Here is an 18,345-nt window from a genome sequence, read left to right on the forward strand (position 1 = left end):
ATGATTTTTCGGCATTCTCCCCAAATTCTAGCTCAGCAGGTAAGCACCATTCACGGCCAGTAAGGCAAAAAATATGCACCAGAGGTGCCCTTTCCTGGGAGGGGGGGGGGGAGAGGGGGTAGTGGGGTGAGGGACATGGCCCCACCCTTGCTGGGGAATTTAGGAGCTAAGTTCTTTGAAACATCATTCCCTCATTTTCAGACCTAATGGCCAAAAAACTCTGAAAATTAACCTCTCCATGTATAAGCCCCTCCAAAAATAAGCCCCCCAAACTTTTAACGCCAAAACACCTTGGTCCGTTAAATCGCCACTCAGAATACCGTATTTATTTGAATAAGCGCCCAACCTCAAATTAGTGCCCACCTCGAATAAGCACCCACCCCACCTCCCCTCCCCGTCCCACTCAAACTCAAAAAAGCGCCCACCCACCTTCTTCTACCCAATAAGAGACTTCCACAAAGACCAGGTTTTCTTCAGAGTATTTTACAGAAACCTTGTTTTGTTACACATGCGCGTTTTGTTATTACCATTTATTGTTTTGTTGCAAAAGAAACATACTACACTTGCTGAAAATGGTGAAAATTCAATAAGCGCCCAGCTCAAAAAAGCGCCCACTCTCAAGGTCCAAAAATTTAATAACTGCCCAGGGCAGTTAATCGAATAAATATGGTATAAGCTCCTGAGGGCTTATACTTGGAAATTGTCCTCAAATACAAAAAACAAACAAACAAAGCAAAAACAGTACGGTAACCTGTAATTGTTTCTATTTGCCAAAGAAATATTATGTGTGCCAAAAAGATTGCAGTAAAAAAGTGTTACAGTTAATTGCTGTTTGCATAGTTCACTCTTCACTCTTGGCTTGGGTTTCTTTTACCGGAATTTTGCTACGATTCATTTTTTCGTGTGAACAGAGTTCTGTACTTTATGTGTTTTAAGTTTGAAGGGTTGAGTCTCAAAAAGATCTACGTCGATCCTCATGGCAAGTTCAGAAAGTAAAAACTTCACGCAAATTACTGAGACAAATTTCCTTCCTACTATAAGTTAGCCCAATCGATTTTGAGATGTAAATTTCCCTCCAAGTTGGCTGGCTACAGTGGAAGCCCCTCCAGGGGTATCCCCCCAGGCACCGACCTTCCACTTAACCCTTTAAGCCCCAAGATTCACATACAAATTCTCCAGACTGATCTCCATACATTTCTTTTAAGAATAGTTGAGAGAATTTGGTTTCAGACTAAAGCATTCTTCCTTTGTTAATCAATTTAGTAATTCACATAGCCTTTACTCTTGATGATCTGCTGATGTTGTTAGGAGAAAATTGATGTTGGACACTCTTGGGACCTAAAGGGTTAAGCCAGGCAGTTGGTTAATAGATACTTACATATCATGATGTAGCCCCTTTAAAAGCTTAATTGTTATGAGTTGCCTACCTTGTTAGAATCCAGATCCACAACCCAAACATCAGCTGGTACTTGAAATCCTTCAGCTTTGTATCGAAAGAAACTCGCAGGAACACCAATCACAAATGGTGTGGGAGCCAACAACAGCTGCTCGGCACTATTCATGCATGTTGGCAGCAAGGGAATCACAGGGAACATGTACTCCAGAGGGTACAAGAGAGACGTCAGAGCAATCACACTCATAGTTAATGCATTATAGTCTCTTGACTGAACAACAACCTGAGAAAGACAAAATGAGCATTAACTACATGTACATGCACCATAGGCCCTAGCTTTGCAGCTACTTCACCTGGGCCCAACTGGTCAAAGGCCAATTAGCGCTTAACCGGGGGTTACATTTAAATCTAACCCGTGTTTCTTTTTCTTGTGTTCAAAAGCATTAATTCTCGGATAATTTTCTCCACTATTTTTAGAGCTTATTGTAGACAAAAATAATTAAAACTGAAATGCTTTTTTAGCTTTCAAATCTGAATTCAAATCTTGCAGTAACCCTGGTTTATTTAAACCCACCTTTGAACAAATCGGCCCTGGTATAAAACTGCCAAGCTGGAGTGCATTAGGGACACAGTGAGAGATGACAAACGAAAGGCTTCCTTCATTTGAAAATGGTAATATCCTTTGTTTGTCTTGTTCATCCCATTGAATCTTTTGCTCATCAGCATGGCTGGTGGTTTTGTACCACGTGAGTGACTTGAGTGGCAAAATGACTGCAACAATCTTACAGAAGACCCAATAAGTCCTCGATTGCTGCAGCTTAACTTCCCAATTACTAGACCAGAGGTTTGATCAGTGAATTATAAAAAGATATAAGAACTTGATCTTGCATTTTTCCGCTTGCTAGTAGAGTCTGTTTTATTTGTAACTTTAATGAGAAGTAGACTTCGCCATCTGTAGCTGCTGTGTCCACAATCGTAGAAAAAAAAAAAATAGAACCAGTGCATGTATATGACACCTGTTTTATTGGTATGCTTAGCATGCATGCTGTATGGATTACATGCTAACGAAATACTTTTAACCCTTACAGATAATATGTACTTCTTTTGATGTCTATACATGTAAATTATGAGCCACCACCAAACAATTCACCAATAGGGTTTAAGTTTCATCAATTGACAATTCCCAATTTGCATTCGACCACATGTTTGTACCAGGACCGTAACTTTTACTTTGATGTACATGTAGGCAAGGAAATAAGGTACTATTTTTCTTAACTTGTGCTATTGTAGCTAGTAACATTTTTCTACCAAATTGCCATACAAAATCCCTTGCAACCTGGCCCTTAACAACATCGACATACTGTAACAAAATTAAAGGATACCCAATAATAAATTAAGATAATCCATCCATTTCCATGCAGACTATAGTACTTGCATTAAATTAACACAGACCAACCATTCACCATAGGTTTCATTGCCTTTCAGTTCGTCAGTTGCATAAAGGAAGTTGAGATTCATAGCAAACCTTCTGCAATGGTTTGTTTGGAAGGCAGTGGTTTCACCCAGTAGTGTGTTTGCCCCTAGTTAGTGAATTAACCCCTGCAAATTTTCCCCATAGATAAAATGCTTTTCAAAACCTAACCTGGTTAAAAGAGTTTGGAAGGCTAATTTTAAGAGCAACCAGGGTCAATTCAGACTTTCATGAAGTCTTTTGGAGTAGTGCAGTTTTGTGTCATAAAAATGTTGCTCACTTGGGTCGCTTATAACACTGACTTTAGTTTTACTGACAAAATTTTACCCTGTATTATTAATGATGGAAAAGGTAAACTTGGTGTCTCAACTTGAGAGTTCAACTAGCCCCAAAAGCTTTTTGACTAGCAGAATTGATTTTCACAGTTCCGTTATTCGAATTCCTCAAAAAACATCACTTGCCCGTTAGGCAAGTTAAAAACAGAATTCACTAACCCGATAGCAAAATCCACTAGCCCTGGGCTATCGGACACTACTTTCTTTGCATGTTGCATCTCAGAAGTGGAAGCAATAGATTCCTTCATGCAATTTTACTTTTTAAAAGTGATCAAAATTCAAACAACTTTGTACCGCACAACAGTATTACTCTTTTGTACGCCAAACAGTCATATGGGAAGTTTCAAAAGCTGTTATCAACCTTAAGATTGAGAATTTTATTTCTTAGAAATCACCTTGGCTGAAAAATTATTATTTATCCATTTATTTTTATCTTACAACAGATCATCATATCACAATCTTTAAGTCTTCAAAACTCAGAAAAAAGGTATTACAGTTTTCCCACATTATTTTTTGGTATTCACTAGCAAGTAAATGGTGGTTTTTATTGTAACAGATTACAGCATTACTTTTTAAAAAATAAATAAATAAAAATTTTATCCTTCGTCATCATCTAAAAAAAGCCATTAAAGTGCACATAAAGCACACTTGCAATATTTATTAAATACTGAAAGTACTTATTACTTCCCAGCAGATCTGCATTTTTTTTGTGCTATGCACGGCTAAAAATTCTTTTAACCCGCCTTTCAATGTTTAATTCAACAGCAGAAAATAAACTTACAGGATTTTAATATTTAAAATTCTGCAAGATCAATATATTCTTAGCTATGCCATGTCAACAAATGCAGCGGTCCCGAACGAATGTAAACATTCATTACAATCTTTCAAGACAAGGCAGGTGTAAATGAAATCATTTTCACGCAAAAAGAAACGTGTAAAAAAGGGAAAATATCGATAACAGTTGTGGATATGCAATATGGATATAAGCTTCTTTCGAAAAAACCCAGACGGTTCAAAGAAACACGCTTCTTGTTTACAAAATCTTTCTTTGCTCTGAGCTTTACACTTAGCTACCCGAAGGGAATAACAAAACGCGTGTTAACCAGTTTAAATTCATTTTCTCTTAGTTTGGTCTCCATTTAAGTAAAAAAAACTGCCAAAAATAAAAACGATGGCAAAGAACAGAATTTAAATATTGTAAAATCACATGAAAATTACTCTATACACCTGCTGGTGCGGCAGGACATTTCGTGGAAGCTTGTTTGTTTTCAATCGAGTGAGACTTACATAAGATTACATGTAGCTTACCTTGTGTTCCAGTAAAATACACGTTAAAACTTTCAGACATGTCTCCACACCAAGAAGCTCCAAAGGAATATGAATTGGAAAATCTATAAGTGGAAACCGGTTCGATTCAGGGGCAGCAAAAATTAATGGCGGGTAGGTAGACGGAGAGTGAAGTTGAACTTCCACGCGTGTTCGTCCTGATACGGGAGCTTGTGCAAGCAACAATCGCTGAATCCACGTTTCTACTTCATCCATATCGCCGGCCAAATGGCTTGTTTTCTGGTCCTCGGTACATGTAAACACGGACCAGCTATTCAAGCCTGGAAGAAGGTTGTCGTTTTTGTCCAATCTCCCGGTAATTCCCGTCCTCGAGTCGATCATCTTGCGAAGGAAAAATAGGCACTCCCTGAATGTCGGAAAGAATGGATGATGCGATATGATGCACAAGGATGTCAAACTCATGCAGAAATCTCGTCTGTGTCGAGACCTCTTCCGCACAGTTAGAATTCTTTCCCTGCAATCGTTTCTTTCCTTGGGAATAAAGTTCGAACAAGGTCGAAACACATTAACACAAATTCCATAACGAACCTTACCAGAATCTTTCTCAGTCAACGTAAACGCGAACGAGTTCGCTTCGCGCAAAGAAAACTTTTTCGCTACAGTACTGCATCCTTCCGGTTGGCAAAAGAAAACTACGTCTCCAGGTAGAACGAAGTCTTTATGATCCTTTTGTGGAAAACGCCGTAAAAGCACCGGAGTCTCAGTTGAGTCGACGGTCGGTTTCCGTACGCCAACAACAACAAGGTAGTCTATGAGCCTAGATTGAGTGGACGCGGATCCAGAGCCCATTATTTGAATTTTAACCACCGAATAAAACCCAACAAGATTGATTCAAGAACAAGAACTCCGTGACGGTCATTTCCAAAGCTAATCAATGCATAACAATCGTGTCGACAGTTGCACAGTAAGCACCGGCAGGCGTGAGTATTTTCCGCACTGTTTTATTCCTCACGCGTGATAACGCGATACCCCGCATGTTGTGACGTCACGATCAATTTGTGCATAAATATTTCATTCATCCATTCACTTTTACTTCACTTTTCACACCAGGTGTACGCTGTTTTGCTTCAATAACTAAATCATTTCACAGACGAAAAACTCATGTTAATTCGGTTTGCTGAGAACATTTTTTTCAGAAAAAATCGAAGCTGTGTCACGAAGTTTATCAAAATGGCAGACAGTGGTGGGAAAAGTTTCAATAATACAGAAAACACAACAGGAGGAACGGCCGTGGACAAACTTAAGGAAGGCTGAAACCAGGATTATAATTGTGGTTTTTGAAAACTTGTAAGCCTAATGAGTTTTCTTCAAACTTCATTTAACTCGAAAAAAAAAACGGAAAAGCCGGTTTTGCCATCCGGTTGTTTATAAGGGAAGACACTTCTCCAGGATGTTAGGGGCGGCGGCCGGGGGGGGGGGTGGAGTTTTAAAGGAAGATTGGTTGGGGCTCTGCTACTGAAACCCCTCGATCGTTCTAACCCTGTTTAAGGCAAAATGTATTAAAATAGTAATCCCGTTTTTTAACATTTCACTATTTAGCGTCTTAAAAGACGCTAAATAGTGAAAATGAATACTTTTTTCAAGATTGAAGTTCCCATAAACTTATACCATGCAGAGCGGCACATCAGCCCGAGTGAGGCTGTATGGAAGCGAAGAAACAATGCAGACAACTATAAAAGTGTTCTGAGTATTTTTTTTCTGTCTTTTTCCGTTTTCTTCTTTTATTCAACAGGCATGATGTGTAACATGTAAAAGATCAATCTTGATCTATGACGTCAAAACATTATTTCGTATCAAACAATAGAACTACTTGTGTCATAATCTCAAAATACAGTGAGAAATATCAGGAGTTACAGGAAAATAAATAGATTTTTCAAAAATAAAATTATTTCGTAAAGGGATAACATTGTCAATAAAGTTTAATTAAATAAAACTTAAATTCAGATAATTTTAAAAAATAATAACAAAAACTTAAACTTATGATATAGATTTCACTAAAAACATAATTTTTTCCCGAGTTTTGTGGCTCATACGGGCTCACAGCCACTTTGTGATTGTTGTTTCGATAACGTTTGATATACTATGTACTTGGAAGACATATTATTTTTTGGACATGAAGCTGTGATAAATTTCTTTTGAAAAGGAAATTTGTCATCGGGCCAAGTGAAGCTGTCGCCATGGAAACTACACACCCCTAGAACCTTATTAAACTGCTATTAAACCGGTTTATTAGTGAAATGCATCTCGCCCAGAAGAATCTATACCATACCATAAAAATAGTGCGCTAGTACGTAAGAACACTAGTTATCAGCGCTATATTCACTAGTACGTTGGTACGCTGGTCATCCCAGTTGTTGGGTCATTTTATAGTCGGTAAAAATAGTGCGCTAGTACGTAAGAACACTAGTTATCAGCGCTATATTCGCTAGTACGTTGGTACGCTGGTCATCCCAGTTGTTGGGTCATTTTATAGTCGGTAAAAATAGTGCACTAGTACGTAAGAACACTAGTTATCAGCGCTATATTCGCTAGTACGTTGGTACGCTGGTCATCCCAGTTGTTGGGTCATTTTATAGTCGGTAAAAATAGTGCGCTAGTACGTAAGAACAATAGTTATCAGCGCTATATTCGCTAGTACGTTGGTACGCTGGTCATCCCAGTTGTTGGGTCATTTTATAGTCGGTAAAAATAGTGCGCTAGTACGTAAGAACAATAGTTATCAGCGCTATATTCGCTAGTACGTTGGTACGCTGGTCATCCCAGTTGTTGGGTCATTTTATAGTCGGTAAAAATAGTGTGCTTGTACGTAAGAACACTAGTTATCAGCGCTATATTCGCTAGTACGTTGGTACGCTGGTCATCCCAGTTGTTGGGTCATTTTATAGTCGGTAAAAATAATGCGCTAGTACGTAAGAACAATAGTTATCAGCGCTATATTCGCTAGTACGTTAATTTGGTACACTGGACATGTCAGTTGTTGGGTCATTTTAAAGTCGGTAAAAATAGTGCGTACGCTAGTGCTGATGACTAAGCAAAAAAGTACAAAAAGACACAATCTCGTTCCCAGAGGCCGCGATCCTTTTGGTCAGCGTTGCCCGTTCAGGTTGACAAAGCAACGCGGACTCTGGGAACGAGATTGAAAAAGACATTCCTAAAACAGGCAGCATATGGTCATCCTGAGTCAAAACACCGGCAAAATATAATTGCACAGAAATTTCTATAGCTAGAAAAAGGCTTGGCTTCAAGATGAAGACTGGTCAGTCTATTAATCTTCGATTTTGGGATCGAGTTTTCCGTCAGAATTCGCTTCGATTTCGTGTTGGTTTGGCCTGACGCTCACAAAGGTTTCGAAGTTTATTGAGAAAATTGTGAAAAATCCCTTCGAAAAAGGCTTGCCCTTGACCGAAAAGACGACCATTTCATGGCGCCGTTTCGAATGCATTTGCGTTGCTTTGAGTTCATTCTAGATACCAGCTGAGATACTCATTAACAGGCTTTATAACATTTTCGGGGAAACATTTCTTGTGTATACTTCTAGCCTAGTCAATAGGCCTCATTATTGCGCGCGGCTGATGCGTTTCGCGTCACGTGATCCGAGCGACTTTTCGTCCCTGATACGTCCCCGAAATGTATACCCTGCGAGCAGAGGCCCTTCGATCTTCCTAATCTAGGAAGATCGAAGGGCCTCTGCTCGCAGGGTACGAAATGTATTGACCGAGAAGACCTGAGAAGACGCCGAACAGGGCTCTAAAAAAGATCCATCTTGTTGACTTTAAAACGTAAACAAGATGGCAAAAGAAAGTTGTCGCCGTGGAAACTAGACGCCCCTTGAACGCATCAGACCCGCACGTGAAGCTGATGTACAAACACGTTCGCACAGTTCTCAGAAGTCAGGCGGACGCGTACTATTTACGAACGAGCTGTGAGAGAAAATTTTGGTACGGAGTCTAACTGAAATTCTGTTTCTTTGTATTTTTCTTGGCATCTTAAACTCGATCAGGCACTCTGGTAAGTTGTTAAACCATGAACTGACTTTTATCATGGTATTCAATTCATAGCACTCAATCAGTGGGAAATCAGACACTGAACGGATTTCTGTTGATTATCAGTAAAAATATATCAAAACAGGAACAGTCAGCAGTGAAAGCGGAATAGAAGCGTTTTAAGTTTTCACTTAATTGCCAAGCTACAATTTGGTACCTTGGTCAGTTCAGTCGCCCTGTCACGTACCTTCTCCAAAGGCGAAACTCACTTCCTCATAACGTTTTCTTCTTTTTCTTTTCTTCATACGCGTGTTCGAAGGTCTATTAAGAGAAATTAGAGGGTCTGTGAACAGGCCATTTCGATTCATTTGCTATATTTCAGATGTTTGATAAGCTATAAAGAGAAGAGTAAGAAAAACCCTTTTTTAAGTAGAAAAATTAATAGAGAGCGAAACATTTCATCTAAATGAACAAGTTTATAACCAGTCATCTTCCGTTCACATGACATACAATTCATCTGTTAGCCCTTCTGAGCCCTTTCACAGACCAAAATGACAGCTTTCTCTACCCTTTATATAATTCAATTATTTTTTCCCCATGTAAGTAAATCTAGAATCCGTAATTGGATGTGGAATTGTGGATTGTGGAATCCGGAATCCTGGGCTTGGAAATCACGAGTTGAGCCCAAGGAATCCGGAGTCTGAAATCCTGGAATCTAGAATCCAAGTTCCACTGACAAAGGATGGAATCCAGTACCAGGAATCCGGAATTCACGGCGAGGAATCGAGGATGTAAAACCGTCTTGGATTCCCTTTTAATACAGTACGTGGGGCGACTTATTATCATTTTTAGATTAAACAATGGATGCAAAGTTCCTGATCCTAATGGTGTTCCTGATGGCGGGATTTTTTTTGTGTATAAATGCTTTGCCTCCAAAGCCATTTTACCAAGGTAAGCATTAACCTCTCAACATAGACTTCGACTTTTGTAGGCTTCGATGCCACTTTCGCGTCTTCCTTAAACATGCGTCCTCCGGTATTCCAATTCAAAAAGTACAAAAAAAAATCGCGATCCCATTGAACACCACATACCCCTATAGATATTCTTAGGGAGTTTCTCGCTGCTGTCAGTATAAAAGAAGAGAAAAGTGGATGTCAGACGGTCCTTCTCATCCATTATAATGAGAAACCTTTGCCGAGTATCTAATCTAAATTTAAATTAAACTAATTCAAAAATTATAATATGGTGAATTTTAGAGACGAAATTTTCTTCGGGTTTGTAATGCCTAATTCTCTAAAACGTCCAACTTTACTTTATTGAAATTCGCCAAGGTGACTCAACACGCGTCACTATGACAGGGGATGAAACAGGTCTTATGTACCTCCCAAATTGATATCATCCCCTTCATTACCCACCCAGGCCATGAAAAATTGTACCACACCACCTGGGTCTCTACTCTTTACGAACAGCAGCGTGGGTCCTTTTACGTCCCAGAAGGATCAGTAAACTGAAAGAGCTGTGAGACGGGGCCTACGGTTTTTTGTCTTATCCGACAAGACTATTTAAGAAGGTTATTTTATAACATAATCAAAAGAGGACAACTTTTACACGGCCAATTTTGCTAACAGATAGCAGGGGAATAACGTGAGTACCGTCATCTGATCGCGCTTTGGCGCACTAAGTCAGTGGGGCAGGAACGCGTGACGAACCCCCACGAACGTCTGGGGAGAGTGAAAACTCGGGATCTTTACTAAATTTAAGGCGTCCTTTTTGGACGTATTGACGGATTTTCATTAACTGGTCACAGTCAAACCTTGTAAGGATATATTGTGCATATTAATGAAGACCAAGGTAAAAGAACAAGGTTTACCTATTTACTCGAAGAAGCACCACAGCACTCATTAAATTCTTTGCGCTTATATTCGAGGGCGGCGGCGTTTATTTAAAAAGTTGGATGCGACAAAGAATTGCACGTATTAACTACGGTCTATTTCTTTAAACTAACAAAATTAACGTCTTGTTTTTGACTATAGCAGGGCCGTGGCGCTTATTAACTTTTTCTACCAAATGCGGCACTTATTTTCCTCCCAAATGCTTATTGGAGTAAATACGGTATGCCGGCAGTAGTTGAAACACATGCTTTTCCCTAAAATAATGACCGCTGCCATTATTTTCAGGGTAAAGTCCTGGGGACGACGTCATGGTAACTAATACTCACAACAGCCAATTCGTTTTTTCTTAATTTCTTTAGTAGACGGAGTTGGAATGAACGCCAATCCGATTGGTCCATGTTATTGCTTTGGTGTGGAGGGGACTTACTATTGGAATAATTGCCCGCCAGGCTGGTTGCCCTGTGGGTCCCCAGTACAGTCTCGACAGTGCTGTGTTTAGAAGAAATTAATTCAGCACACGCAGTCCGGACGATAAATTTAGCCAATGACGACACGACGACGCGTAAAAACGAAACCGCCAACATTGCTTAACGCATATTATTATTACAGTCAAGCCAGGTCAAGCGTGCCCCCCGAAATTCCATTAATGAATTTGTTATTCGAAAGTTGAATCCCTTGGTAGATGTAGATTTCAGATTCACCTCTGCATTCTTGCATTCTCACGCTAGGCAGTTGTGAAATTTCTGCAAACTCAGTTTTCCTGAATTTGATGTAAATGTCTTTGAAGAAATTTTATTCATTCAAACATTTTCAATCTGACCAAATACAGAGAAGATCTCATAAAATATTCACTGCTTATTATGCATGCAGGAATGCCGATTTGAATTTGACACTAAAAACGGATTCATTTTCCAATTAATCAATTCATTAATAGAATCTTAAGGGGGGTACGCTTGACCTACCTTGACTGTAAAATGAAATAAAGGATCGATAAACTAGTTGTTATAACGCTCGCGAATAATTGTTTTATCACTGATTCAGAATCACTGAGCGATCTGCCATTTTCACGTCACAGCGATCGCAAGAAGGAGAAAACTATGGTGTCATTTACACATGAGCAGAATATTATTTTCTGCCTTCTGTCAAACATGAAATTGAAGAAAATTTCAGGAATTATTCGCGAAAAGTGAAAATTTTAAATATTTTCACGTGAATTCATTTTGGAAGAGGGGATAATGAGGATTCCTCAACTCTTTTAGTTCTCGCAATCGCTGATGATGATGATGATGATGATAACTTAACAGTGGAGGGAAGGGGGAGGGGGCGGTATTAAAAACTTTTTTTTACCTTATCATAATCTAAATATCTAGAAGTCACTTCAATTACGCCGAGTTGGTATTCCCTAGAAGACCCTTGACCCTCATGCGTAGAGATCTGTTTTCTCGTCTCTTCGGGTTTTTCCCAGTATTGTCAAAGGGGAAATGAAAGGGTGTCATTTAAACTCTGCGATTATTCTAGTCATGTTACTTTTCGTTTTTTGTTTTTACTTATTGAACGGGTTAATTTGGTCATTTTTGGCTTTTCGTACCTAACCTAATACGATTGACCGGTGATAAGCAAGCGGAACTGAGGGAATAGAGAGACGAGATGCGCAATTTTAGCAGCAAGCTATTACTGAGGCTCTGCTAAGGTAGGAGGGTTCCATGTCGCTCGTCTGAATTTTAAAACGTCTCGTGTCGGTTTTTTAACTGCTTCACGTCGCTCTCGGAAATTGAACGAAAATTCTTTGTCTTTGTCGGAATATTAGAAAAGGGGGATAGCGGTGCGTTGTAAAGAAACCATTACAGTTCTGCAATTTTTCAGTTAACATTTCGCGTATCGAACACCTAACATCAACATTCACAATTCCGTGATCCATGTTCAACATTTTAAGACCTAACTGACCTCAAATGCAATCAAGGCTGAAAAAGTCACGTTACGGTAGTAAAATGATATTAAGGTAGAAAATGTTACCTCACGGTAGTAAAATGATATCAAGGAAGAAAATGCTATATCACGGAAGTAAAATGATATCAAAGTAGAAAAGGTCACATCACGGCAGGAACATGATATCACGGTGAAAAATAAACATCCGATGGTTGGTGGACTCTAATCACAGCTCATTTTACAGGACACGTTAGACGCCACATTAAACATCACGTTGACGATAACAAATATTTTGAAACAAACTGCGCGCCATATACAGCTGCTAATGGAGTTGGCTACTCGCCTTTGGAAAGCTAGACTGACACGCATGTTCCTTCTTCCCAAGTTTTAAGATTATTTAACTGATCGGCATTTCAATTGTTACTGTGTATTCTTGTGTTGTTTATCATTGGTAAAATATTGCGGAGTATAATTTCGTACTAATAAATAAGAGAAGACAAAAATATACTGTTGTTACATGCAACACGTTTAGAAGAAGGCGTTTGGTGTTACATAACAGTGAAAACGCTGTTGTGGGTATTTTAGACCGTGCAATCAGAAATGGGGAGTTTAAGCAGTAGAGAGCTTAAGCTCCAAGTAATCGGCTCCTGGCAACGACGACGGCGACGTCAACGAGAATGGCAAAAAAACAAAAAGTCTAGATTGGCAAAACAACAACTTTGCACGTGCATCACGCTCAGTTTGCACATTTCTCTGCTGTCACTGCACGTATACGACTGACGTGAAAATGCCTAAATTCACTTTTTGTGGAGAACTTGAACACAAGACAACAGCTTTATTTTTCTTTCCCTGAATTTCGATACAGTCTTTAAGTTGAACTCCAGAAAAAATTGCCAACATTTGACGAATTTTAATAACGAGATGGAAAAAGCGCGACAAAGTTTGAAGCCGCGCGACGTCACCTTTTAAGTGACGTTTGCGTAGCCGTCGCCATCGTTGTTGCTTAAGCTCCTTTAAAAAGTGGCGTCGCGCTGATTCAAACTTAATTGCGCTTATAAAATTCGTCAAATCTTGGCAATTTTTTCTGGAATCGAATTCTAAAAGACTGTATCGAAGTTCAGGAAAAGAAAAAGAAAGTAGTCTTGTGTTCACGTCCTCCACAAAACGTCGTAGTCGTGTAGTGATGGCAAAGAAATGTACAAAAAAGCGTGATGCACGTGCAGAGCTGTTGTTTTGCCAATCTGAGCCAATTACTTTTTTGTCGTTCTAGTTGACGTCGCTGTCGTCGTTGCTTAAGCTTCCTATTAATATCTCTTGGCTATTTTCTCTGGAGTCGCATTCTAAAAGACTGTACCGAAGTTCAGGAAAAGAAAAAGAAAGTAGTCTTCTGTTCAAGTCCTCCACAAAACGCGAAATTACGCATTTTCACGTCGTAGTCGTGCAGTGTCGGAAAAGATATGTACAAACAAGCGTGATGTACGTGCAGAGCTGTTGTTTTGCCAATCTGAGCCAATTGCTGTTTTGTCGTTCTAGTTGACGTTGCTGTCGTCGTTACTTAAACTCCCTATTAATATCTCAGTCGTTCTAGTTGACGTCGCTGTCATCGTTGCCTAAGTTCCCTATTAATTTAATATCATTGTTAGGTGATCGCGTGCCAAATTATTTCGGACCTTATAAATTCGATCCTTTAAGGCCCGATCAAAGCACTTTTCACAAGAAACCAAGAAAGGCAGGTAAGTGTTCCCCGCATTAAGTTTGAAGATGGTACTCACCGTGAGAAAGGTACCGCAAATGATCTAATAAACGCCCGGGGCGTTTATTTAATTTTAGGGGTCCAAGAGGGGGCGTTTAGAGAGGCGTTTATTCTCGTAACTTATTTTAACGAACTCAACGTAACTGTATACAGTATGCTTTCGGCTAAAAACGTTTTTGTGTTAGCAGAATCTTGACTGCGGGCTGACGGCTTATCTAGAAATTGAGCATGACATAATACACAAACTGATGTAAATCAAGCAATGAAATTAATAAATTGATTGATTTTGCTCTATTTCGCCATTTCCTAGTATTTGGGGGCAATTTTCAAGGGGTGCGTTTATTAGACAGGGGGCGTTTATTAGAGAGGGGCGTTTAATACTAACTTAATAGAGTAAGGGGGGCGTTTATTAGATAAGAGGAGTTTATTTGAGAGTGGGCGTTTATTAGATCGTTTACGGTATATAACATTCTTATGACATAAAGAAAGTTAGCATAAGCATTGTCAGAGTAAGGAAGTTAGCTGGGTTTGTGTTTAGCGGTGATTTCCGTTGCCAAGCTGTACTTTACTAACACATTTTAGTCGCACGAAGCTTCCCATTTTTAGAAACTTACTTCTTATGATGTGTGATAAGCTGTTTACAGTTAATGTACTGTTACATGCGAAACAAATCCCCATTACTCGAGGAAAAGGGGAAGCATTTAATCGCCTCCATGTCCCGATGTTGGTTCATATAAGTCAATTCCAAACGCGCCTATCCCTCCCCCCCCCCACCCCCAGCGCATTTGTCAGGAAGTAATATGGTCCAAAAAGGAATTTTGAAAGCTGAACAAGGTGGCTTCAGAAAAATGCATGGCACAGTTGATAGCATCTTCACATTAAAAAGTGCTAATTGACAAGTACATGAAATCTAAACCACAGAATCACCGAAATTTACTCTTTTCATGCTTCGTCGATTTTAGAAAAGCCTTCGACTGTATACCTCGACAGAAACTATTCGACAAACTAAGAAAGAAGGTGTCCAAGGACATTTCTTAGACGTTTTAATATCCATGTACTCAAATGATAAATCGGCAGTTAAAATTGATAACAAATTAACCGATCCTTTACTTATCATGCCGGGGTAGACCAAGGTCATGTTGTCACCTACTCTTTTTAGCGGAGCTCCACCCGTGCGCGAAGCGCGCGCGTGGACGGAGCCCCATAGCTAAGGAAATGTGGTAATCTACCCATCCGAGAAAATTTGGTAATCACGTGACCGTACGCCCGACCGTCCGTCCGCACCACAGGGAAACCAATGTTTACTCTCACACTTTCTAGCTAGTTTGGGAGCCCAATAGAAAACTAATTGCACATCAATGTTGTGATCAATTGACAGCTGTCAAAACAGGATATCCGCTGACCAGTATCACCTGACCGTAGCGCGGGCTCAAGAGTCGACCCATCGAGGTCGAGTACTTTTTTGAAGTTATCCGCTGACAAATTACCAGTTTCAAATGATCGCAGGCTCAAGTCTATTTTTTTCCAATGATTCATGATTCATATGAAATATGTTGTGTTTATGTCACTATGGCCCCGCACTGTCAAGATTTTGATTTCAAACTGACCTCGGACGCGAAAATTCAGCCACTTTTTTAAAAAATAAAGGCGGGGAAGACCTTTTCTTACCATGGTCACGCGTTGGTCACGCTCTACGTCCAATTTTTGTACTCTGATTGGTCAAAATTTGACAGGTGAGTTCATGCGGAAAATTTATGCAGCATCTTGAAAGTTGTTTACTTTGACAGCTAAACAAAGCTGACAGAGTTTTGTGTCAACTTGTGATGTTTTTAACTGTCTTTCTCCACTGGATGTACAAAATGAAATACAGCTGCTATCAAGAGTCTTCTGTTATCCATGGCTGGTTTGTTTATTGGGTTTTTGGTTGAGAAATGCGTCGCTTGTCAAAATTGGGTAATCCGATTTCGGATGGCATCGTTTTCGTCTTTCACCTTGCTCAATGCGTAAGAGGGTTTAAAAGTCTCAAGCAACTATGGCCTTCCTTGATATCTTTCAGGAACTGAATCTCGAATGGTAAGCCTGAGTAATTATTGTATTTGATGTTTGTTTTTGTTATATCTAATTTCATGAAGCCGAGTACAGTTTATGCGGCAAGTTTTTGCACGTTTGAGTCAATGATCTGATCTAGTATCAGGTTTGATATAAGCTTACAAAACTTTAAAAGGCCTTCAGATATATTTTCTTACGGCAAATAGAAAAAAAAAACGTTCCGAAGAATATTTAGTTATCAATTTGGCTGTAGAAAGAAAAACTTTGAGTGATTTTCTTGCTTCGAGGAGTTCATCTTTGAAAAAAAAACAAACACCGGGAGACCGGCTGAAAGTAAAACAAAATAAACTTAAGCTTAAGCTTTAAGCTTAAAGACTCAGCATTTTTAGAGACACTTTAATACTTGTCTTCGTGAATGAAAAGTGTTGTCTCTGTAAATGTTTTAACGAATTATATTTCTTTTATTGATTATTAGTAGTCTCCCTTGCAATTTTAATCGCTTGTCCGTGGTGTTTGTTTTCATCGTTCATGAACATCGTTTGCAGGAGTACTTAGAAATGTCGCGCATATCAAACGCTTTATAAGATTACACATCGTTATAACTGGAACCATTAAATAACAAAAAATAATGATAATAAATTCGTTATTATGTTGAAGCGTATTTCCATTAAAGTTCATTCAAACACTCGACCACACTGACAGCTCGCATTAAAAATGAGAACCGGCTGGCCGTATGGGTGATTTTGGAAATTTTTTGAACGGTTTCGCTAAAAGCCCACGATTGATTGTCCTGAACATTGAAAAATTGTGAAATGCCGTATTCTGTCCGAGGTCTGTATGATAAAAAGTACTTTTCACCTCAGATGTGATGTATAAAAAGTGTAAAAGGTTGGTTTACACACCCTCAGATTTGTTGTGAAGAATTTGTAAAGTAAACCTGTCGAACGCAAAAAATGCGGCCTGATTTGTTTTCCAAGAATTTGTTTTCGAGGCCTAATCTACAGTGATCAAGAGCCATTATGGCTCTTGAATGTGATAGAAGATGTTTGCTATTTTTTGGGTGTACATACATGTGTATTTAGGCTATCAACTCGATGTAAGATGTTTCACTCTAAAATAACTTATCCTTTCCCTCAAAAGTCACATGAATGTGCCCTTAAGTTAACTGATTTGTGGATTACAAGTTTATTGTTTGATTTAAAATATAGATTTATTAATGGGAGCTTCGCTTTTAGCCCTGGCTAAATCTATATATTAATGTCTATCTAAGTGATCCACCAAAATTCCTAAATACGGAGAGTTCAACCGACATTATGCTAAGTGATAAATCTATAAATTGTCTCTTATATGCGGACGATCTAGTGATTTTCTCTAGATCAGCAAAAAGCCTTCACATGATCCTTGATAAGCTGGAATCTTTCTGTGAAAATGCCGATTTAAGTGTAAATTTAGACAAGACAAAAAATTATGATTTTTAATAACTGTGGTAAGTCTTTAAACAACTACTCGTTCAGATACGGCGCTGATGAACTGGAAAACGTCAAATCCTACAAATATCTTAGACTAATAATGAGTCCTTAATATGAAAACTTAAATCTCGCTAGGCAAGTGTTGAAGAATGTTGCACTCAAAGCTCTCTATAAATTACGAAAAGAGATGGGAAACCACTTTAGACAAAATATAAAAATAAAATTAACGATGAAGTTATTTGATGCACTGATATCTCCCATGCGAGTAAAGTATGGGGGATTGATTGCAATGCGGGACAATTAGAAAAGGATCCAGCAGAATTAGTTTCAAATAAATTCTTGAAGTGGTTGCTGGGAGTTAATAAATACCGCAATAACAATGCATGCAGGGCTGAGATAGGAAGGTTTCCAAAGAGAATTGAAGCCCAACTTTAGAAACCTAAAGTTCTGGTTAACCTTAACCAAAAATGAAAACAAATTATCTCAAATAGCATACAATGACATTAAATGGGATGAAAATAAAGCTTTCTGCACAGGCGGCCAAAACTCACGTTACGAGGGAAGGGTGTAATGTAATTTACATACCATAGATGACGCGCCGGTGTCGCGTTACAGACGACCGTTGAAAATATAAGAGACTTTGTATGAGAAATATATTACTGAGATCTGCGAACGCTAAATAACGCTAAACCTTACTTTTTCTTAAATGAAATGAATAAAAAAGACT

At 39.0% G+C, this 18,345-nt stretch overlaps 1 protein-coding gene and 1 long non-coding RNA gene across 4 annotated transcripts in view; one reads left to right on the forward strand and one right to left on the reverse strand.

Annotated features, from left to right (window-relative positions):
• LOC140941787 (MAP kinase-activating death domain protein-like) overlaps positions 1-5,627 on the reverse strand; it is a 35,971-nt gene extending 30,344 nt beyond the window's left edge. The window contains exons 1-2 of one of the 3 annotated variants that reach the window (XM_073390800.1): positions 4,508-5,627; positions 1,428-1,676 (exon numbers count right to left, since the gene is read on the reverse strand). In XM_073390800.1, coding sequence (XP_073246901.1) covers positions 1,428-1,676; positions 4,508-5,335 — 1,077 coding nt within the window. In that variant the 5' untranslated portion in view covers positions 5,336-5,627. The remainder of the gene's footprint in view (positions 1-1,427; positions 1,677-4,507) is intronic. The other 2 variants (XM_073390801.1, XM_073390802.1) reach the window with 2 other exon arrangements.
• A 2,793-nt stretch (positions 5,628-8,420) lies between these two features.
• LOC140942312 (uncharacterized) lies at positions 8,421-10,972 on the forward strand. The gene is made up of 3 exons (XR_012166529.1): positions 8,421-8,554; positions 9,382-9,480; positions 10,781-10,972. It is a non-coding gene; the product is annotated as an uncharacterized lncRNA (long non-coding RNA).
• The last annotated feature ends 7,373 nt before the right edge of the window (positions 10,973-18,345 follow it).

The sequence above is a fragment of the Porites lutea genome, chromosome 6 (genome assembly GCF_958299795.1).
Source record: "Porites lutea chromosome 6, jaPorLute2.1, whole genome shotgun sequence".
Classification (NCBI taxonomy): domain Eukaryota; kingdom Metazoa; phylum Cnidaria; class Anthozoa; order Scleractinia; family Poritidae; genus Porites; species Porites lutea.